At 40.9% G+C, this 22,944-nt stretch overlaps 1 protein-coding gene across 6 annotated transcripts; it reads left to right on the top strand.

Annotated features, from left to right (window-relative positions):
* The first annotated feature begins 4,700 nt into the window (after positions 1-4,700).
* On the top strand, positions 4,701-22,713 carry msrb3 (methionine sulfoxide reductase B3). 6 transcript variants are annotated; one of them, XM_028570510.1, is made up of 7 exons: positions 4,701-4,901; positions 11,929-12,014; positions 17,643-17,751; positions 18,773-18,850; positions 19,023-19,051; positions 20,386-20,483; positions 21,894-22,713. In XM_028570510.1, exons 1-7 carry the CDS (start codon positions 4,756-4,758, stop codon positions 22,071-22,073), a joined length of 726 nt encoding a protein of 241 aa, XP_028426311.1. In that variant the 5' UTR covers positions 4,701-4,755; the 3' UTR covers positions 22,074-22,713. The 6 variants fall into 6 exon arrangements, with proteins under 6 accessions (XP_028426311.1, XP_028426309.1, XP_028426312.1 ...); XM_028570508.1 differs by having other exon boundaries at positions 4,707-4,901; positions 11,896-12,014; XM_028570511.1 differs by lacking the exon at positions 11,929-12,014 and adding an exon at positions 13,191-13,340 and having other exon boundaries at positions 4,811-4,901.
* The last annotated feature ends 231 nt before the right edge of the window (positions 22,714-22,944 follow it).

Here is a 22,944-nt window from a genome sequence, read left to right on the forward strand (position 1 = left end):
GCCAGTCGATCAGTGCATCACTGTAATCTATTTTTGTACGTCTCCAGCAGAATGGTCTCAGCCCACAGCTGACTGGAATGAGGAGGAATGGAAATGTTGGTGTGATTGAGATGGCACTTCACCTTTTAAAATGTGTCCTCATGGGTGCTTTTTTTTGTTTTCCTATGATGTATTTTATGTAAACACTGTACATTGATATAACTGTCTATTACATGCAGCTTTATTTCTATTACGTTGGCTGTTTGGAGTGACCAGTATCCCTAACCTGCTAGCCAGAGGGATAGGTGTACAATATACTACAGACATTTAAGAAGATCCACACGTTTTAATGTAATTTGTCAATTGTACAAAAAAAAAGCTCAAATTAAAGGTTTATTAGGAGTTTTTAAAATTGTTCTTGTTGTGCTGTTGTGTAATGTGCACACACGGGGCAGAAACATTTTAGAAACCGTCTTCTGGGTTCATAGCGGTTATTCATCTGTCAAGGCTGTTTTAGGTTTTTAATTAAAATCCCTATTTTAATTCTCAAGCTTCAACGCTCGTTTTGTCTTCCCGTCCACCGTGGGTCAAAATTTTATTTTAAATCTTTATTTTATCGGTTATATTCTTAAAATGCTATAAAATTGAATAAAACACCCACATTCAATGAAATTAGTGAACTGATGGAACTGGATGGAGTTGATTTGGCCGCTGTATAGAAATGGCTGCATGTATCAGAGTATGCCTCTATGAAGTTAGTGAACTGATCATTTATTTTACTTGGGAAGAGCGTTGTAGGGAACCATCTACAATATTTCTTTTTGACAATATGGTTGAAATATCTGTTCTGAAGCTGTAGGGGGGGCTCTATAGATAAACCTGTAGGTGGGGGGGGCTCTATAGAGAAACCTGCCAGCAAAAAGGGAGAAAACTTTGAAGAAATGGCCAAAACTGCATAGCACCCCTTTAATGCAAGGGGGTAAGCCTCTCTCCACAACGTGTAGTTCCTATGGCGCCATTTTGATGCTACCTAGCACTCACCCGCCGTTAGCATCCCATTGACTCCCGTTCATTTTGGCGCCACTGACCGTGAATAACTTTACATCTGAAGCGTTTAAAGACTCTATTTGTCGTTTCTAAATTCAACAAAAATATAACTACAAGGTGTACATTATTTATATAATTTAATTATTCTAATTTCCATTTTTATTTATTTTTTTCTTCTTTTTCCCCTTTTCATTATTTTTCCCTTACAGTTATCACTTTACTCATACACACATACACACACTAGCAACACCAACACCATCCACACTTATGCATAACATGTTTTTCCAACTCCCTTCAAACACGAAAACCGTGATCACCCAAATATGAATCGTAGATCATTCTACTCAATTATTAATAATACATTCTGATGTTTATCAACTATGTTTGTTAAATCCCCCCTGGCCTTATATTGATCCAGGTTCTCACTAAAACAGGGTGAATGGTAACGGTGGGGCAACCATTAATGTTAAACAATTAATGTTAGTGATCAGTAATTAGCCTGTGCCTATGTTATCTCCTTACATACACCTACACTCTCCGTCTCTGTAAGATTGGGAATGATTGAGATTTCTCTCGGCACAGCTACCAGAAGACTTCACACTTTCAGACAGGTTGCTCACGTCACATCTACGTCTTCAAGCTCAGTTGGAGGCTGCTCAGTAACACTCAGCCAGCACCGGGAAAGAGACTTCTGATATCCTCCACTGGTCTCAGACCAGAGACACGGGGTCTGGTGGTCCAGTCTGTTTTAATGGCTCTCTGTGATATTTTTGTTGTATTCTAGTCCAGTGGGTCCCAAACTTTTATGTTAAGTACCCCTACGATGAGTAAAGCAACATGCACACCGCTTGCGATGTCTCAGGGAATTAATTCCCCCGAAGATCCATTTCCAAAGAAAAAAAGAAAATTCACACACACACACACACACACACACACACACACACTTGTCACCTCTGCATTTGGTCGACGTTTTGTCACAAGGACCTTTTTCAAGACATGTAGTAGTAATGCACTGTGGTGCTGCTACACCCTGCTGCACTGTGGTCCTGCTACACCCTGCTGCACTGTGGTCCTGCTACGCTCTGCGATCCCCTGCAGTGTCCCGCCGCGTCCACCCATGCTCTGCTGGGCCACGCTACATCCTGTAACGCCCTGCTGTGTCCTGCTATGCCATGAACTACTACGACTACCACCACTGTAGTCACTGTTCCATTATCTTTATTGTGACTATTACTCCACTGTTCATCACACCCCCAACTGGCACTGTCAGACACCCCCTACCAAGAGCTTGGGTCTGTCCCAGGTTTCTCCCTAAAAGGGAGTTTCTTCTCGCCACTGTCGCATTAGCCACTGCTAATGCTTGCTCTTGGGGGAATTACTAGAATTGTTGGGGCTTTGTAAATTATAGAGTGTGGTCTAGACCTACTCTATCTGTAAAGTGTCTTGAGATAACTCTTGTTATGATTTGATACTATAAATAAAATTGAATTGAATTAAAGTGACATAGTGCATACTGCTTAAATACATGATTGCATAATGATCCACAGCTGTGTTGGAGGTGTGTCCATGATCACACCGAGAAACAAGCTTAAAATACCAAATCTCCCCTGATAAAAACTCAAATTTAAATGCATTGGCACATAGACAAGACATAACTCATGTACAGTACAGGCCAAACGTTTGGACACACCTTCTCACACATGACTGTTTACATTGTAGATTCTCACTGAAGGCATCAAAACTATGAATGAACACATATGGAATTTAGTACTTAACAAAAAAGTGTGAAATAACTGAAAACATGTCTTATATTTTAGATTCTTCAAAGTAGCCACCCTTTGCTTTTTTTGATAACTCTGCAAACCCTTGGTGTTCTCTCAATGAGCTTCATGAGGTAGTCACCTGAAATGGTTTTACCTTCACAGGTGTGCTTTGTCAGGGTTCATTAGTGGAATTATTTCCCTTATTAATAAAAAAGCAAAGGGTGGCTACTTTGAAGAATCTAAAATATAAGACATGATTTCAGTTATTTCACACTTTTTTGTTAAATACATAATTCCATATGTGTTCATTCATAGTTTTGATGCCTTCAGTGAGAATCTACAATGTAAATAGTCATGAAAATAAAAAGGAAACGCATTGAATGAGAAGGTGTGTCCAAACTTTTGGCCTGTACTGTATATAATACACAACTCTCTCTGTCTCTTGACTTAACCCCAAAAAAAATTAAATAAAAAACAAATTAGACTACGGACCCTAATTTGATAAGATTTGGTCCCAGGTTCCTGCATCTGATAGGATTTTTGCTCGTAGATATTTTAGTGTATTAAATCAATACATGTTTGTCATTGTTTTACTTATGGATGGAATTATGAATTAATGACTCCCCTTTTTTCTGGAGACCGCCCCCCACCAGGAACGAACCCCCTAATGCAGTGTTTCTGAAATGGGGGTACGTGTCCCCCTAGGGGTACTTTAGAGGACTGCAGGAGGTACATGACATTTTTGCAAAAATGCTAATTTAAAAATATGTCATGCATAATTCCTAAAATAATGATACTATAATAACGAATAAGTGATGGATCCTAAACATTTGAAATGTAGCATTTAAATGTTGTTGTTTAGAGAATCTATCACTGCCGGTGCTGTAATTGTAAAATACTCTTTTTTTTGTTATACCAAAAATGTTTTTCGCTGGTCAGGGGGTACTTGGCTTAAAAAAAAGCAATTCAAAGGGGGTACAATATTGAAAAAAGTTTGAGAAACACTGCCCTGAAGGACCCCAGGGGGGTCTCCGGACCCCACTTTTGGAACCAGTGTTCTAATCAGACAAACTCCTCCTATCTACACTGTGACCTCTCCTCTCCCAGAAACATGTTTGCCCTTCAACAATAGGCCTACATATGAAGTCCAAAATCTGCAAATGAAAAAGTAGACTCTGTTATGATTGGTATTTATCATAATTTACATTTAATTTACTAAGTATTATGTTTGCATGGTATATGATTATATCACAATTTACATTGACATTACGTTATATTATAAGTTTGGCCCGTGCTCCCTTTGTTTTGGCCCACTATGGCATTTGACATGTTCATGCTTATTCTCCTCTTATTTTGAAAGTGCTGTAAAATCCTAATGACCACAAAACATTTTGTGCCGATAAAAAGTGATTAATCTGAGTTTTACGGCAATGTTTACAAACCTCCCTGTAAATTAAATACATACAAAGAATTCCACGAATTATGGAATTCTTCAACATCAACATTTATTTTTGGCCCGTGGCCTTCCATCCAGATACATTTTTTCCGTTCATATTGAAAGAATTTGGGCACATCTGTGTTATATTATAACGTAATGTATAGTGTCTAGTGTAAATGGTGATATTTATAACGGTTATAAAGTCAGAATTCTGAGAATTCTGTCATTTTGTTTCGTTAGCTCAGTCAGTGGATGTATAAAAAAAAAAACCCTAACGTTTTTTTTGTCTTCAAAAAACTTTATTATTCAAGTACACATACACAAACACCTTGAAAACATTACATGGCAAAAAAAGGGGCGCATGAAATTTAAATTAAAGAGGTTGTTAGACATTGTAAATGTTCGGAGTCAGGATGGCGTTCTTATTTGTCATTTTAAAGTTATATATAATATAATTTCATGTCATTTGACGTTGTAGTCCGGTTACATCATGCTGTGACGAGGCTGGGGTCCTGTCCATAATTGGAGATGTTGAGGCACTCTGGTACTCCAACCGTACACAAACACACGGTCTGTCGGTCAACGGGACGGCTGTGGTGGGTCAGCCTGCAGATTAACACTGGCGACACAACGCTTCTCTGTCACCGTTGCTTTTCTGTCGCTGCTTTTCTCAGGTAAATTATGGCGCTGTTTGTTTGTGTATTTTGTGGACTATCTTACGGTTATGAAGGGAACGATAGTCAAAGTTAGCATTTAAACCGCGACACGGGGCGAATGTTGGTGAGTTCTCTGTTGCTGAGGAATGTTACGGCTCAAAACGTCAAAGACGAATTTGAAATGGCAGCAGGAATTTCCGAAAGGATTGCAAACTGTCAGAAAATGGAGATAGAACACACGCAATGCAACGTAGTAACGTTACTGTAACTTAATAAAAATGGGCATTTCACAAGGTAACGTTAACGTTACATGTACTGTATAAGCTGATTAGACGAGCGCCAGAATGGAGCTCCCTGTCCTGTAGGATAGATATCTACAACAATTCGAACAATTCCTGTGTTTCAATATGGCGCACTAGTGATTCAGGTTAAATAATTAAGCAGCTGCGTGCCTGGCCTCGGGACTAAAGAACAAGAAGAGGCATTAAAGTGCTCATATTATGCTCATTTTCAGGTTCATAATTGTATTTATAGGTTATATCGGAATAGGTTTACATGGTTTCATTTTCAAAAAAAGACCATATTTTTGCAGTACAAACTGCATATTGCTGCAGCTGCTCTTTTCACCCTGTGTGTTGAGCTCTCTGTTTTAGCTACAGAGTGAGACATCTCACTTCTGTTCCATCTTTGTTGGGAGTCGCACATGCTCAGTAGCTAGGTAAGGACTACTAGCCAGTCAGAAGCAGAGTATGAGGGCGTGCCCTGACAGTACCTAGGTAAGGACTACTAGCCAATCAGAAGCAGAGTATGAGGGCGTGCCCTGACAGTACCTAGGTAAGGACTACTAGCCAATCAGAAGCAGAGTATGAGGGCGTGCCCTGACAGTACCTAGGTAAGGACTACTAGCCAGTCAGAAGCAGAGTATGAGGGCGTGCCCTGACAGTACCAAGGTAAGGACTACTAGCCAGTCAGAAGCAGAGTATGAGGGTGTGTCCTGACAGTACCTAGGTAAGGACTACTAGCCAGTCAGAAGCAGAGTATGAGGGCGTGTCCTGACAGTACCTAGGTAAGGACTACTAGCCAGTCAGAAGCAGAGTATGAGGGCGTGCCACGCTAGCAGCTAGGCGAGCATTATAACGTGTGTTCCAAAGTGACCACGTTGGTCTCTGAAGTAAAGGCTGGACTACAATAGAGCTGTTTGGAGCAGTTTGTGAACAGTGTTTTCTGTTGGAGATGGTAAGTCCCTTTGGGGGGGACTTTGGGCTTTTTCCCTTTGTAAACCTATAACATGCACAAAAAAAGATATATAACACAATAAAGGAAAGGGAAAAAGCATACTATGAGCACTTTAAGCTTTGTTTATACTCTCGCTTGACACCGTGTATTGTTCGTTGCAGTAGCCTATTCTCCTCAAGCCAGGGGAAATTGACTCTGTTTTGGAATTGACTGTTGTATCTACACGACAAATCGTACAGATATTTGTACAGGTAAACTAGCTCGGCTAGTTTTCCCAGCTGACCATGTTAAAACACTCTGAGTTACAAAAAGAGGTGAACGACCATGCGCCGCAACAACTTGCAGAGCTTGATTTGTGGTTGTGCGGAGGCTCCATGCAGAGCTTTCGTGGTAGACATGTAAGTGTACTGATGTTGTTACTTGTGCGTTTATACTTGTGCGCTAGTGTGTGTGCGTTAGGGCTGTCAACGAATATTCTAAATTCGAATATATATTTGAATAGTTTAAAAAAAACAAATTTCGAAGGTGAAAATTAATATTCAAATTAAAAATTTTTTTAAAAAAGTGGAAAAAAATGTAGCAGAGGCTGTCTTATTTATACCTGCGCTGGTGGTCACGACACTGCAGTCTTCTCCTGAACAGCAGTGGCGCTAATGAGCAAAGGCTACCGACGCTGCCCTTTCTACGGACTAGAAGAAGAAGAAGAAGAAGAAAAAGGTAAACAACGGCAGAACTGGCAGCAGCATTGCCGTCAATGCTTCGATTTGATTCACTGACCTACTTTGTCGGATCGAGCCTTTCATTCACCATAACAGAACTCATCTTAACCCAGTAAGTTTACCAGAGAGACCTGCAGTCACTCAGAGTCCTGGTATCCGGTTGTCGGCGAACTCATTCGCTGAAAAAAACCTCGGCTCGGTCGGATATTACATCATTTTGATGTCGCGCACCACCTTGGATGCATGCGCAACCAGATGTTCGAATAGTTCGAATATTCGGTGTTATTTTAGAGGGAATATTCGAACGTCATTTTTGAGCAATTTTGACAGCCCTAGTGTGCGTCGAGCCGGCATGTGTGTGTTGGGAGTGGGTGATAGAGCTTGGGAGAAAGTGAAAGCATGATGGTGATTAACTTCAGAGCGAGTAGTGACTCTAGAGCCATAGTGAGAGAAACAAAGTGTCTCCCCTGTTCTTTGTGACTACGGTGGGAAATCTGTAGCAGGAAAAGTGAACCCTCTCCTTGATTCCATGTTGTTTATGGAGAAGGAGAACCAGGAAATGAGTCTGGGGGGGGGGAAATGCAACCTAAACTAAATTATAACTCGTTTGAAAACCTTGTTCTTTCACATCCAACTTGGAAAACATTACAGCCAATTCTATTTGTTGTTGTTTACTGCGCTCCGGGTCCGTATTCTGCAAGCCCTATCACCACCTTATATATGCTTCCTCTAGGCAATATTATTAGGAAACATTTCATTAACTTCCACTGTTATGCAGATGATAACCAATTATACCTATCAATCAAGCCAGACGAAACCAGTCAGTTAGTTAAACTTCAAGGACATAAAGTCATGGATGACCTACAATTTCCTGATGATAAACTCAGACAAAACCAAGGTTATTGTGCTGGACCCTAAACACCTCTGAAGCTCATTATCTAAAGATATAGCTACAGATAGGTCATCCAGGAATTTATGTCCATAATGCATGCTTGAAGTTTAACTAACTGACTGGTTTCGTCTGGCTTGATTGATAGGTATAATTGGGTATCATCTGCATAACAGTGGAATTTAATGGAATGTTTCCTAATAATATTTCCTAGAAGAAGCATATATAAGGTGGTGATCGGGCTTGCCTTGCCAGAGTTCCTCGCTCTCCAGGTGTCCTTCTAGTTGTAGGCTAATTGTAGTTCAGTGATAAAAGACCAAAGCACTGTGGCCCCTCCTGGCTTTAGTTGTTGTGCTCCTGCCAGCACCAGAATATATTTTCATTGTTTGCTACAGAATGGTTTGGCTGACCTCATTCTGTAGCAGAGCTAATGGGCAGCAGAGTTACATAGCAGTGCACAGAGCCAAATACAAAGAGTGGAGAAATATTGGTTAGCTTCTTCCCCCAGTGGACAGAACTGACGGCAAGTTTTGTAAGTCAAATTGATTTGCTTGCAAGACGGCAGAGAAGGGTGGGAAACTGATGTAAACACAGAATGTGAAAACTGCAGGTTGTAAATAATTAAAAAGGGCTTTGCAAATGTTTTGTGAGGTAGGAAACGCATTAAATATAACAAACTCCTATAGATATAGACTAGTTTAGAATGAAAACTCCACAGAATACCTTCTTATATTGTTTGTGTGTGTGTATATATATATATATATACACACAAAACTTGCCGTTGTACTACATACATATATACATGCAAGAGTATAGGCCAAAAGTTTGGACACACCTTCTCATTCAATGCGTTTTCTTTATTTTTATGACTATTTACATTGTAGATTCTCACTGAAGGCATCAAAACTATGAATGAACACATATGGAATTATGTACTTAACAAAAAAGTGTGAAATAACTGAAAACATGTCTTATATTTTAGATTCCTCAAAGTAGCCACCCTTTGCTTTTTTGATAGCGCTGCAAACCCTTGGTGTTCTCTCAATGAGCTTCATGAGGTAGTCAACTGAAATGGTTTTCACTTCACAGGTGTGCCTTGTCAGGGTTAATTAGTGGAATTTCTTCCCTTATTAATGGGGTTGGGACCATCAGTTGTGTTGTGCAGAAGTCAGGTTGATACACAGCCGACAGCCCTATTGAACAACTGCGGTTAGAATTCATATTATGGCAAGAACCAATCAGCTAAGTAAAGAGAAACGAGTGGCCATCATTACTTTAACAAATGAAGGTCAGTCAGTCCGGAAAATTGCAAAAACTTTGAATGTGTCCCCAAGTGCAGTCGCAAAAAAACCATCAAGCGCTACAATGAAACTGGCTGACATGAGGACCGCCCCAGGAAAGGAAGACCAAGAGTCACCTCTGCTGCTGAGGATAAGTTCATCCGAGTCACCAGCCTCCGAAATCGCAAGTTAACAGCAGCTCAGATTAGAGACCAGATGAATGCCACACAGAGTTCTAGCAGCAGACACATCTCTAGAACAACTGTTAAGAGGAGACTGCGTGAATCAGGCCTTCATGGTCAAGTAGCTGCTAGGAAACCACTGTTAAGGAGAGGCAACAAGCAGAAGAGATTTGTTTGGGACAAGAAACACAAGGAATGGACATTAGACCAGTGGAAATCTATGCTTTGGTCTGATGAGTCCAAATTTTGAGATCTTTGGTTCCAACCGCCATGTTTTTGTGTGGATGGATTCTACATGCCTGGTTCCCACCGTGAAGCATGGAGGAGGAGGTGTGATGGTGTGGGGGTGCTTTGCTGGTGACACTGTTGGGGATTTATTCAAAATTGAAGGCAAACTGAACCAGCATGGCTACCACAGCATCCTGCAGTGACATGCCATCCCATCCGGTTTGCGTTTAGTTGGACCATGATTTATTTTTCAACAGGACAATGACCCCAAACACACCTCCAGGCTGTGTAAGGGCTAATTGATCCAGAAGGAGAGTGATGGAGTGCTGCGCCAGATGACCTGGCCTCCACAGTCACCGGACCTGAACCCAATCAAGATGGTTTGGGGTGAGCTGGACCGCAGAGTGAAGGCAAAAGGGCCAACAAGTGCTAACATCTCTGGGAACTCCTTCACGTTGTTGGAAAACCATTTCAGGTGACTACCTCTTGAAGCTCATCAAGAGAATGCCAACAGTGTGCAAAGCAGTAATCAGAGCAAAGGGTGGCTACTTTGAAGAAACTAGAATATAAGACATGTTTTCAGTTATTTCACACTATTTTGTTGAGTACATAATTCCATATGTGTTCATTGATAGTTTTGATGCCTTCAGTGAGAATCTACAATGTAAATAGTCATGAAAATAAAGCAAACTCATTGAATGAGAAGGTGTGTCCAAACCTTTGGCCTATACATACATACATACATACATACATACATACATACATACATACATACATACATACATACATACATACATACATACATAGTACAGGCCAAAAGTTTACTACTGGACCTGACTCCCAAACTTGTGATCTTAAAGAGGTTCCTGGGGCCCATCACGGAATTTCTTGCGATTCCGTGAAATTGCCACAGATTTTGAGTTAAGGGGCCGTATTCATTTCACGGAGTTCAGTGAGATCAGGTTGATTCTGTCCACTAGAGGGACTTCCAACATTAGCCTGGCCTTGAAAGGGACCTACGTCACAGCGCATTGCATTTCGGGCACGCCATTCTCCGTTTACTATCATTTTTCACCACGAGCACATGGCGACAAATCAACAGAGAACTCTGTAATGAAATATGATCTAACAAGGGTATTGAAACGGCTCTGTTGTAAAGGCTAACAGTGGAAGAGTATGGTACACGAACACAGCAGAGCTTCCAAACTGTGGCTTTTTTTATCGACAACGCAAACGTTGTCAACATAACTCACCTTGTCAACATAACTCACCTTGAAATCCCAAATACTTCCACACCGGTGACTTCAGTGAAAGAGGAGGGTGCTCAAGTTCTGTCGAAGGGTCTCCTGCATCTGCAGTTGCCATGCTATCTTTTGACTGGCTGTAGCTAAGTTACAGGAGGTTGACTCGCAGCACTTCAACACGTGTTTTTTTTTCCGCTTGGCAAGCCGACCGGACGTGACATTGGGACGTGGCAGCATCGACGATTGCCTTTTTTTTATTCAAAGTTCGAGATTGTGACTTAATTTTGGTCGAATTCAAATCGAAATCGTGACACCCTTAATGAGTATGGACAACAGGGATGCCTTGGTAGCTCACCACGTTGAGCGTGCACCCCATTTACACAGGCTTTAGTCTTTACCGCAGCGGCTGCAGGTTCGATTCCAACCCGTGGCCCTTTACCTGTCTTCAGCTGTCCTGTTAACTAAGTGCCTAAAATGCCCCAAAAATAATCATCATATTAAAACATATAGGTAGGCAGAGCTAGCAAACTTAGTATGCAGCCCCCTTATTAAATACAGTGATGTTGGAACACAGCCTTTCATTCATGATTATTAATATAAAACCTTCAGATTCAGATGGCATGTTTACTCCAGGTAAAAATGTGACCAGAATCGAAAAATGATCGATGATGAAGGTAGATTTATAGCAGGACTTTGTATTGACTGCATAGGCCTATGGTACAGGTGTATATAATAAAGTGTTAATGCAGTGTACAGTATATGGTAAACACTGGTAGAATACTGTTTTCCTGCTGGTTAATATTAGTCACACACAGCTGAAAACACTGCTATATAAGGCCATCTTTGTAAAGCATTTTATCCCAAAGCACCCTTCTCAAACAGAGTGAGATTTTCCTCTTGGATTTTGGTGCTCTGGCTTTGACTGTGTCTCTCCATTATGTGAATGCTTTAGGGGATCTTTTCTCATGCTGCCACAAAGAATAGCTCCAGAGATTTAATATACTTCAACCTCTGGCGATGATCAGACTGTTCAACTATTCGATTTACTTATGAATCTTTGTAGCTGTAGTCAGAAATATATTTATCTACAGATATGGGCAGATGTACCTCAGTATGTTTTTAAGTCCTAAATCCCAGCCATGAACGGTTAATAAATATTTTTGGGCTTAGAGAATAATTCAACCGCTGTGCTTCGCTTTCTTTCTCCTCTCTCTGTCTTTCTGTCTCACTTCAGTGTGACTGTGTTTCTCATGGCTGTCCTCCTCAGACGTGGACTTTTCGTGGCCCTGCATCGCACCCTTGCGCAAGGCAGCAACTCAGTCTACCACCCTGCACTGCCTGCTGCTCTTCTAGGTAGAGTAACCTGTTAGCTTTGGTGTCAACATGTCCTCGTGTGACTGTAGCGTTTGTCTCCGTCTTTGAAGGAAGCTGACTGGCCTGCACAGAGCCCACTTCCAAACTAGTTTTAATGTCACAAAGTCCTGCTCCCACATCCACATCTTAAAGCCATATTCAAGTTGAGCACAGTGCAACATTCTCAGTGACTGGCAACACAGCCTTCTTCAAGCTCAAACTCATGCATCATTCTGCACAGTGAAGGTTCAAAAATGGTAATGCTTTTGATAATGTTAGTGTGTATTGAATCATATTATGAGTACCCCTTTTAAAATGTGCATGTTTGGAACGGGCCCATTGCTTTCGCTTGTGGTGGTGTTTTTTTGTAGCATTCTCCAGAACCAAATTGTACTACAAAATTACTTACAGAAAGACCCCAAAGCACTTAATATGCAACTCCACTGTACTGTATAGCCTACTACTGACTTACAGTGTACTTCTATCTGAGGAAAACATTGTACTACTACATTTACCTGACAGAGAATGTGGCAGATTCAGAATTTAATCACAAAATATCACAATGACAATGTGGAGTAATCGGACATTTGACTCATGACAGTGTTTAGTCTTTATTGTTCAGCCGTTTGGTTTTATTCACATTTTTTTTAATATCCGATATCCAAAATCCGAACCCCAAGTGCATTGGGTACCCAGGAAACCAAGTGTGAAGTGGATTGGATAAACAGTTCATGAGATATTTCAAAGACTCGTGTACACACACACACCCACACACACACACACACACACACACACACACACACACACACACACACACACACACACACACACACACACACACACACACACACACACACACACAGACACACACGGGTTCCCTGATTTATTAGATAGATACCTAAAAGTTGGGTCATGTATGAATTTCATTTGATTAATTAAAATGTTTGTAATGAAGGAATTGGTCATAAGTGCAGGATAAGGTATTAATTCATGTTTTTAGTTTTTCTAGGTGTGTGTCCATGTTCCTTCCTCATGCCTTCAAACTCTGCATTATCAGTGGGATTCCCAAACAGATCCTGATCCAGCGCCTTTATTCCACTTCTTGTTTTTTAATGCTGTTCAGTATCTTTATCTGTGTTGTTTCTCCCTGTCTGCCCCCCCCACCCTTTCGTCCAGCCTAGTCCTTGGTTGTAGCCCTGCTGTGAAGTGTTTGGTTCTACTGGTGGGTGGAGCACCTCTCTCCAGCAGCCATGTCGGGCTTCAATCTCCTGCATCTAATAACCAAGAGCCAGCCTGTAGCTCTGAGGCCCTGCAGTCTTCCCTCAGGTCCACTGACTGGGTGCTGTGTGCCTGCTGTGCTCTGCCTCTCTAAAGCCTTAACACCTGGCATGTCTTTACTGTCCTAGTCAACGTGTGTTCAGAATGATGTGAGCTGCTTTTAGTTCTTTTCTTACATTTGATCGGTTCTCTTGAGGAATACCAATCAAATCGTTACAGTGAACGATACTTAAGAGCTCCCAAATTAGACCACCAGATTCAGATGATGCCTAATTTTAAATTTCTAGTTTTATTTTATACTAATAACCCTATTATTAATATAATATAGATTATAAGAAATGAGAAAAAAAAAAAAGTAAAGCCTTTTCTTTCCTGAGATGGAGACGCGTTTTCCATGCCAAAATGAAAAACCGTCAACTGTCCAGTCGCAGCTTGGGTGGAGATTATCGATGCCGACTCAAGCTGACATTAAAACGTGGGAGGTAGTCGGCCGGATAGACCCCAGTCTTGAATGCACATTCGTGCCGCATTTTTCTGTCCGAGCCCAGCCTGCGTCCGACAGAGCAGTAACTGAACCCAGCACACGGGACAACAAGCGCACGTTAACACAGGCACGCACCTACATAATAAGCTGTTTTTAAATTTAAAATATTTAGCCGAGCCGTACCATGCAGTGGAAATGCAGTATCCAAGGTCATTCTCGCTAAATTCTCAGTTAGTGTTGACCATTAAGCTGAAAGTCTAGAAGGAAAACTCTTTGCCAATTAGTTCTCTACTCCTCTAAGCTGTGATTGGACAGTTGATTGTTTTTTGTTTTTTTTTATTTTGAAATGGAAAGTGCTTTTTGTTGTTGTTTTTTTAAAAGGAAAAGGCTTCCTATAACTTCTCATGCTGGACAACACTAGTTTTTTTTTTTTTTTTTTTTTACCAAGTGTTTTTTTTTTTTTTATGTGGCATGTGAAAATTCATGTCACAATGCTATTAAAGGCTAAATAAGAAGCTAAAAATAAGAATTTTGTAGGGCCATACTTTATCAGTTGTTGTGCATGTTTTAGCACATTTACTACACCTGACTCACACTTACACCATTTTGTGTTTAAGTGTGGGTATTTTGTCTCCTGTTCCAGGAGTCCATTGAATTCTATTCATTTCTGTACAGTATAAGAATTAATTAACAGACTCCTCAAACTTGCGTGTATAATCCATCATAGTCAACATTAACTCTGCATTAATGTATGGCAATTTACAGTGCTCAGCATTATTGAATACACCCATGCTTAAGTTGACTAAAAAGAGGAATAAAAAAATCAGCTTTTTTTGAAATTGATCTTAATGCCTTAAAGGGGTGATAAAATGCAAAACCGATTTTACTTTCTCATATTTGAAAAACGTCAGTTTGGAGGGTAAATAGGCCATACGTAGAACCTCAAAATTCCATTGACATCTTTCCTCTGCAAATCTCACAATTTTAAACTGCTGCTGAAAACGGGAAAATCTCAACAAAGCTAAAAGTTGACGTCAACTCATACCTTATTTGGCTCTAGTCTGTAGTCTTTTTCATGCCCCAACATGTACATAGGCTACACCACTGACCTGAGATCAGGTAGTCTTCTGAATCTAGGTCATGCAGATCTCAGAAATTGTATACATGTTTGTCTGCTATTTAATTACTAAATTCACTTCTGAGACTTTTTTATGCAAGAAATCAACTATGTAGAGGTCAAATATGTGCCGTGTTACAAAAACTGTAAATATACTATAGTTATGCCGGCAGCCGGCCAGCTCTGCAGAACTCCGAGCCCTGGTAGTCCAGTAACCCAGAAACGGTGACTTTCTCCTGGGTATGGAGCACAGTGGGCTGCCACTGTCTCGTCCGACTGTGTGGAGCTCCTGAAGTCCGACGCGTCTTACCAAATTTGCAATTAGCCATCAATTCGTAAAACGGCCCATATTTGAGCTTTATCTAGTTGATTTCTCTAGTCTCACAAGTGAATTTAGTAACGATTGAAATATGAGACCTGCTGTCACGTCTTCAATGTATGTGTATGTGGTTCGCTCAGCCAATCGGCTCATCTAAATATTCATGAGCATACCATATTTAGAAGAAAAGCTCTCGTTCCAAATAGGGCCAAAACACAGGGATGCATAAGGGCCCATAAAATAGCAACTGGGCCATTTTCAGCCCAATCAATGTTACATACCCCATTAGGAGACCATAAGGAATAGTATGAAATACCCTATATAATCATTCTATCACCCCTTTTAATAAAAACAAATGAGGAAAAATCTAACCTTTTAAGGACACCAATTTTCTTTGTGAATGAATAATGCATCGTAAATAAATAAATGTTCTTCCTTTTTAAAATACAGGGGGCATAAGTAAGTACACTCCTATGTTAAATTCCCATAGAAGCAGGCAGATTCTTATTTTTAATGGCCAGTTATTTCATGGATCCAGGATACTATGCATCCTGATGAAGTTCCCTTGGCCTTTGGAATTCAAATAGTCCCCCCACATCCTCACATACCCTTTACCATACCTAGAGATTGGCATAGGGTACTTTCCATAAAATCATCTCTCAATGCAAATCAAACCAGCTATATGGCTAACTGAAATAAAACCATGCCATCTGTAGGCATTAAACAGCTGACATTTGTACTGTACAATAATGTGATTTCACAGAGGTACAAAACTTAAAACCTAACTTGTAAGAGGTATAAGAGCTTCCAGATATTCAAGACCTAAAGACAGTCACAGCGTGGAATTTCCAATGTAAAATGTCACTAAGGCCTCACATAGGAATTCACAAAGGCTTTTTAAAACTACTTTGTTTACATCAGCATGGGCCCATCTGTGTCACCACCCACACACTCCTGACGTGCTGGTGTAAGATACAACAATTTGTGCCACGGGTGGTCAAAAAAGTCAGCCGGGTACCTTTTTTTTTTTTTTTTTTTTAAAAAGGTTTATAATCCTCCTATTCCTTTTGAGTTCAGCGTCTGTTAAGTTTGTAGCTCTAATCACCCGCTGCTGTCACACAGCTGAATGTTGAAGCGCTAACAGAATAATCTAATGATTCACGCTTTGCTTCCCTGCAGCTTGCATGCACTGGTTGTTGTGGTTTGGTTTTCACTTGACACTCAATGTTACAATGTTTTATTGCACATTGGTTCTTTTTGTGTTTTTTCTTTTTGGATAAAAACAAGACTTATGCTTAGCCGTGCACGAGACTTATGCAGAAGTAGTGTATGATGACGCAGTGATGGTTCTTTCATATCTCAGGACCACAAGTATCAGAGCAAGGTATTAAAGCAGCAGCACTACCTTAAGATCTACTTATCAGTGTTGGAAGAAGTATTCAGATCCTTTTTAATTAAGTAAAAGTACTAATACCACACTGTGAAAGTACTCTGTTACAACTAAAAGTCGTGCATTGAAAATGTTAAGTAAAAGTATGTAAGTATCATCAGGACAGGACTTGTAGGCAGTTATATTTTGGGTAGAATAATTTATAATAAAACATGGTATTTCATAAACTACATGTTTTTATGTGCAAAAATCTTAATGTGTAAAGTAACTAGTAACTAAAGCTGTAACAGATGAATGTAGCGGAGTACAAAGTGAAATATTTCTCTCTGAAATTTAGCAGAGTAGAAGTAGAAAGTGGAATGAAAAGAAAAAGACTCAAAGTACAATTACCTCAAATAATAAACATCTTGGGTAAATGTACTTTAGTTACATTTCACCACTACTTATCATGTCAGAAAAAAAACTTGCTAAAAAGAACCTGAACAACTATCCAGTTTATCTAGAACAGCTGACACACACACACACACACACACACACACACACACACACACACACACACACACACACAGAACGACCATCACTTCTCTCGTACAGTTCATTCATAGATACAGAGCCCTTCTTCTCATGAGCCTTTTTATGAATACGATATTACAAACCCCAATTCTAATGTTGTGTAAAACGTAAATAAAAACTGAAGAAAATAGCACTTTCCTAATTCCCAGTTTGCACATCCCCGATTCCTCTACTTGCGTCTTCGTCCCGCCCACGGGAGATGTGAGCAGAGGAGTCGAGGAAGAGCCTTGAGGAGAGAGGAGTTGAGGAAGAGGAGAGAGGAGTCAAGGCGACATCAATTAAATATGACGAGCAGCACAACTGCATCCACTGTCTCTGAGCTCACTTTTTTTCAACCACCCTGCTTTTATTTCTATCGTATGACTAAGCATGACGTTGAGACGGAGGAATCTGCATCAGAAAACTTGCATAGTTAATCATTTTTGTCCTCCTTGCTTCCCCCCCCCCCCCCTCTGCCCCCCCATCAGGAGCATGTAGGACTAAGAAGACCTGGCCAGTGAGCTTCCCTCAGGAGGAGCTGAAGAAGCGGCTCACACCTACGCAGTACCATGTTACCCAGGAGAGAGGAACGGAGAGGTGGGACGAGCCGCTGGAACCACCTGCTCACCATAAGCACCTATACATCAAGTTACATGTTCCGCTGTGCTGCTGTCATTTTCCTCAGTTTCATAAATTAACAAGTCATATTATGAACTTTTGCACTATTTAAAGGTGCAGTAGGTAAGCCTTATAGAACTACCTTTCTGTCAAATCTGCTGAAACTGACCCAATGTTCCAGTAGAACTACATGAAGCAGGTCATTTAAAAAAAAAAAAAAAAAAAAAAAAAAAACGCTCCTGTAGGGAGAATTGCAAAAATCCACCGCTCCCTGTTCAGATGCACCAATCAGGGCCGGGGTGTCAATCACTGCTCATTCTCCCTTGTGGGGGGAGGGGCTTAGGAGACAGTTTTGGGCTTTGGTGGAAAGGGGGGGAGGGACTGAGAAGTTGTCTATGTTCAAATTTGTTGGCTAAGTCCTGGATCTTCACAATCCTCCCTACGGCACCTTTAATACAAAAGCTGTTTGGCAGTGTTTATACGCTTATCGTGACAATCCACAACCCCAGCTTATAAGGGAAAGGAATATCATGAAAATATCCAGGGACACTTCTCAACTTTTTAATTTATAGTCTTAATTTTCTTGTTTTCAGAATTTCATTGAATATTCTCATTTCATTTAATCTTGTATGCCATAACACACACACACACACACACAAATTATTACTGATGTATTTTCTTAAATACACCTACACCCGACAATCGCTTCTTTTAACAGCCTATGTGATGTCTTTGACTGTGAAATTGGGAAATTGTCGCGTCCCGAATAATGAACGAAGACATGAAAAATGTGAGTCCTGGGTTGTGATTCGGATACAAAATCCTTGCGCACTACGGAGCGTCTCCTGCCCGACTGCTTACCGCGCTGTCAGCTGAAGAATAAATCACACCAAGCAAATAATTGCTCCCATGAATACAGTATTTGTTGCACCCTAAACCATAACTAATATGTTCATCATGATGGGCCATTCAGTGTGACTAATACAGCCACTTTCCACAGTGCCTTCACTGGAGGGTTCACCCATCATAAAGATGAGGGGACCTACACTTGTGTTGTCTGCGGGGCCCTGCTGTTCAGGTGAGAGTGTGTGTGTGTGCGTGCATGCATGCGTGGCCAGATGTTGGGAGCCATGACACTCCACTACAATATTAAAGAGTAATGTAAGAAAGATGAGTCAGTACTTTTATTTTTTTTTAAACCTTGTAATGAACAAACTTTTTCTAACTACCATTTCTGTTTCCTGTTCTAGCTCCAACACTAAATTTGACTCGGGATCGGGTAAGTTGAACCACTGTAACCCACTAGGCCACTATTTTCATCTGCAGGTCTTTTCTCTGCTCCGCTATCTTTACAAGCCGGGATTATTTCAGCCCGAGCAAGTCACATCTCCGAAGCCTGAAATTCTTTTTTTCAACGTACTGCATAAAATGATTGGCTTTGTCTTTATATACATACATTTTTTTCTGGTTTGGGGTTGTGTGATTTTAAACAGCTTCACTAAACCGGATAAACTATGGACTTTAAATGTAGCACTCACACATTAAAAGACGCTGGGCACCATTTAGGTAACGTTATAGCTGTAGCTTCGTAGCCTAAATGGCAGAGTACATGCATATGAAAAATAACCGGATATTGAGCAACGAGAGTGACCGTAATCAGAATTAGCAAGGAACCATGTTTCACTTACTTCTCAAACACACAAGAACTTTCCTCCTGCTCATCCGCCGGCTCCGTTTGTCAACACCACGCTCTCTTCTGTTGTAGCTTTTATATTTGTAGCTTTTGTGTTTGTGTTGTAGCTAGGTCTGGGCAATATATCGATATTCTATCGATATCGTGATATGAGACTAGATATCGTCTTAGATTTTGGATATGGTAATATCGTGATATCTTTTCCTGGTTTTAAAGGCTGCATTACAGTAAAGTGATGTACTTTTCTGAATTTACCAGAATGTTCTAGGTGTTCTATTATTTGCCTTTTCCCCACTTAGACATTATGTCCACGTTACTGATAATTAGTCATCTAAAATCTAAGTGTGAAGATATTTGGTTAAAAAACCAATTGTCAACCCTAGAATCCTGCTGCAATATCGATATCGAGGTATTTGGTCAAGAATATATCGTGATACCCGATTTTCTCCATATCGTCCAGCCCTAGTTATAGCTTTTATATTTGTGTTGTAGCTTTTGCGTTAGTGATGTAGCTTTTGTGTTTGTGCTGTAGCTTTTGCGTTAGTGTTGTAGCTTTTGCGTTAGTGTTGTAGCTTTTGTGTTTGTGTTGTAGCTTTTGTGTTTGTGTTGTAGCTTTTGTGTTTGTGTTGTAGCTTTTGTGTTTGTGTTGTAGCTTTTGTGTTTGTGTTGTAGCTTTTGCGTTAGTGATGTAGCTTTTCTATTTGTGTTTTAAGCTTTTGTGTTGTGGCTTTTGTGTTTGTGTTGAACCATCTCGGCCACCGTAGTGCTGGACCGACCAATCGATAGGTTTTGATTTTGTCTTCAAAGCTAGCACCAGCTCACATCAGACACACAGTATGACCAGTGCTGTCCTTTGCATGTCCCTCCACCTGTGTGCTCCCCCCCCCCCCCTTCCTAACATGATGCCGTCATGTGTTCAGGTTGGCCATCCTTCTTTGACCTTGTGAAGGAAGAGTCCGTCACGGTCTCCGATGATTTCTCCTATGGGATGCACAGAGTGGAGATCACCTGCAGCCAGGTACACTAGAAACACTGCATTACACCAGAACCACACCTGTTGTCTAATCCTTTAGCGCAAAGTGTCTGTGAGAATAAAATCAAATGCACAGCAGCTTTCCCGCAGTTTTTAAACAGACGCACAGATAAAAAAAACTAGTCACAGAAAAACAATGAAATACTTGTAATCAATGAATATGAAATAAACCCTGTTCTCTATCTAAATATTTTGGTTTTAGTTTGACTTCTCTTGTGTGTCTAGGGCTGGGTATCGTTCAGAATCTTTCGATCCGGTGCCAATTTCGATACCTCAGTTTCGATGCCGGTTCCTAACGATACTTTTTTTTGATACGATATGTTTTAAAATCCATTTCAACATCAACAATACAATACAATACATTAAACACAAAGGTTTTATTTTCCACCTTAATTGTGAATCAAAACGGTTATCAAAATTAAAAGATTCTGGTAAAACTGCTCACTCAGAGTAACATTATTAAAAGTGCCTTGCCTTGCAAGCTCAGCCTGTCAGTCAGTCATCAGGGCAGAGAAACCACTGTTATGCCTGCTTGTCTAAGAGGAAGTGTAACGGCAACAGCACCGCGACCACTTTCGGCTCGCCATTAATATCAAACGCTGTCTGGGGGAAGATTTAAAAAAAACTGTAACCACACTTGAAACCAACGGTGACTCTCTGTGACTTCAACCAAACTACAGACGGTTTACTCCGTCCGCACCTCTCCGTGTGTGTGTGTCGGTCGGAGCGCAGCTCTGTGTCAATATGCAGAGAGGACAGATAAACTTGCGCTCAGACGCTTTTGGAACCGAAATTTGCAGCATATCGCTCCCATCTTCCCAACAGCTCCACTGGTTGCCAGTCAAGTCACGCATCACCTACAAATCTCTCCATGGACTCTCACCACAATACTTCACAGATCTCCTCCACCCCTACACTCAGTCATGTTCCCTGCGGTCCTCTGACAAGGACCTGCTGGGCACCCCCTCTCCCCGCCGCACCAGGTTGCAGACCTTTGGGCACAGGGCTTTCTCTGCCAATGCTCCCACACTCAGGAACAATCTACCACTCCACGTCCGTTCTGCCCCATCCCTGCCCAAAAAGCACCTCAAAACATTTCTTTTCACTAAGTCCTTTGACCCCTAACCGCCCCCCCCTCCTCTATTTGTTAAGTGACCTTGGGTACCATGAAAAGCGCTATATCAGTCCAAGTTGTTATTATTATTATTAGAACTCAAACTAGAGTAAGAAATGAGACGGCAGGGGACATTGCCTCCACTTTCCCCAGTAAATTACATGGATGGCAAGGCAATCATTTTTGCAGGTTGGTTGCATGTTGTTTGCATGCTGATAATGCACAACGTGTTACTAAAATTTCTAAAAAGCTGTCAATAAATCCTTCCCGTTGTGTTTCAGTGTGGAGCTCACCTAGGACACCTGTTTGATGATGGACCGAGACCCACAGGAAAACGCTACTGCGTCAACTCGGCCTCATTGGGTTTCCAGCCCAATGGCGCCCCCTCCTCCACCTCCAGCTCTGCGGCAGAGGACGGAGCTGCCAGCAGCTCAGCGAGCAACGGGAAGACGGAGCTCTGAAAGACACTCATGAGCTCCAGCAGGCTGACAGCTGTGCCTGTGTAGGGAGAGCTCGCATACATAAAAAGAGTTTTTGGTTCTGTGTTATTGATTTGCAATGTAAAGATAGTAGGTGGTTCTATTATTACGAAAGGAAAGAAGTTGCTCAGGCTTTAGACTCGGATGTATTCTCTATCACAAAGGAAAGGACACGCTTCCAAAAAAAGTCCCAGTTTGCAAGACACACTGTATCCACTGATTGCCTTACTAATTCCCTTTTATTTTCTCAGTCTGGACAGTAGCATTTGGTCTGTGCTGTATAATAGTAGACGCACACACACACACACACCCGCACGCGCATATAAAATGTAGAGCCTTTTTTTTTTATATTCTAACTAAAAGATATTTTATTGGAGTATATTTTTGAAGTGAATTTGATACTGAGAGGTTGATTTAATGAAACTGTCTATGCAAGTCCTCCTGTGAGCTGTAACAGAGCATACTGTGACCGATAGCATCTAAATGTGGACAAATAGAGTACTGTAGTCTTTAGGTCACTTCCTGTATTTATTCCTCTTTGCAGTAGGAAATATTTTGAGTTTGTGTTCACAGCTTGCATTAAAATAGTTACTGTGTGAATAAAGTATCTAGAAAACGCTGACCTTCTCGTTCCATGGTTTTTGAAAACTGTAAGTAGGTATATACAAAACCATCTCAACTCAAGGTGTACTTTCTAGTTTCTTTAGAGCTTTCGCGTTTTGGTGTGCCACTGTTATGTCCCAGAGAGGTCCAGAGGTAGGGGAAGAGACATTAGGCGAATGTGTATTTATCATTGGTGGTCAAATACTGTTAAATGTTAGAAAGTTAAACGGATAAGTAATGTGAGCGAATA

This window comes from Perca flavescens, chromosome 23, assembly GCF_004354835.1.
Source record: "Perca flavescens isolate YP-PL-M2 chromosome 23, PFLA_1.0, whole genome shotgun sequence".
Classification (NCBI taxonomy): Eukaryota; Metazoa; Chordata; class Actinopteri; order Perciformes; family Percidae; genus Perca; species Perca flavescens.

Excerpts from the sequence above, each read along its gene's own strand:
- msrb3 (XM_028570508.1), top strand. The coding sequence starts at position 4,756 with ATGTTGAGGCACTCTGGTACTCCAACCGTACACAAACACACGGTCTGT. Across the intron at positions 12,015-17,642 it reads ACTGCCTGCTGCTCTTCTAG|GAGCATGTAGGACTAAGAAG; the intron begins GTAGAGTAACCT and ends CCCCCCCATCAG. Across the intron at positions 18,851-19,022 it reads TGCGGGGCCCTGCTGTTCAG|CTCCAACACTAAATTTGACT; the intron begins GTGAGAGTGTGT and ends TTCCTGTTCTAG.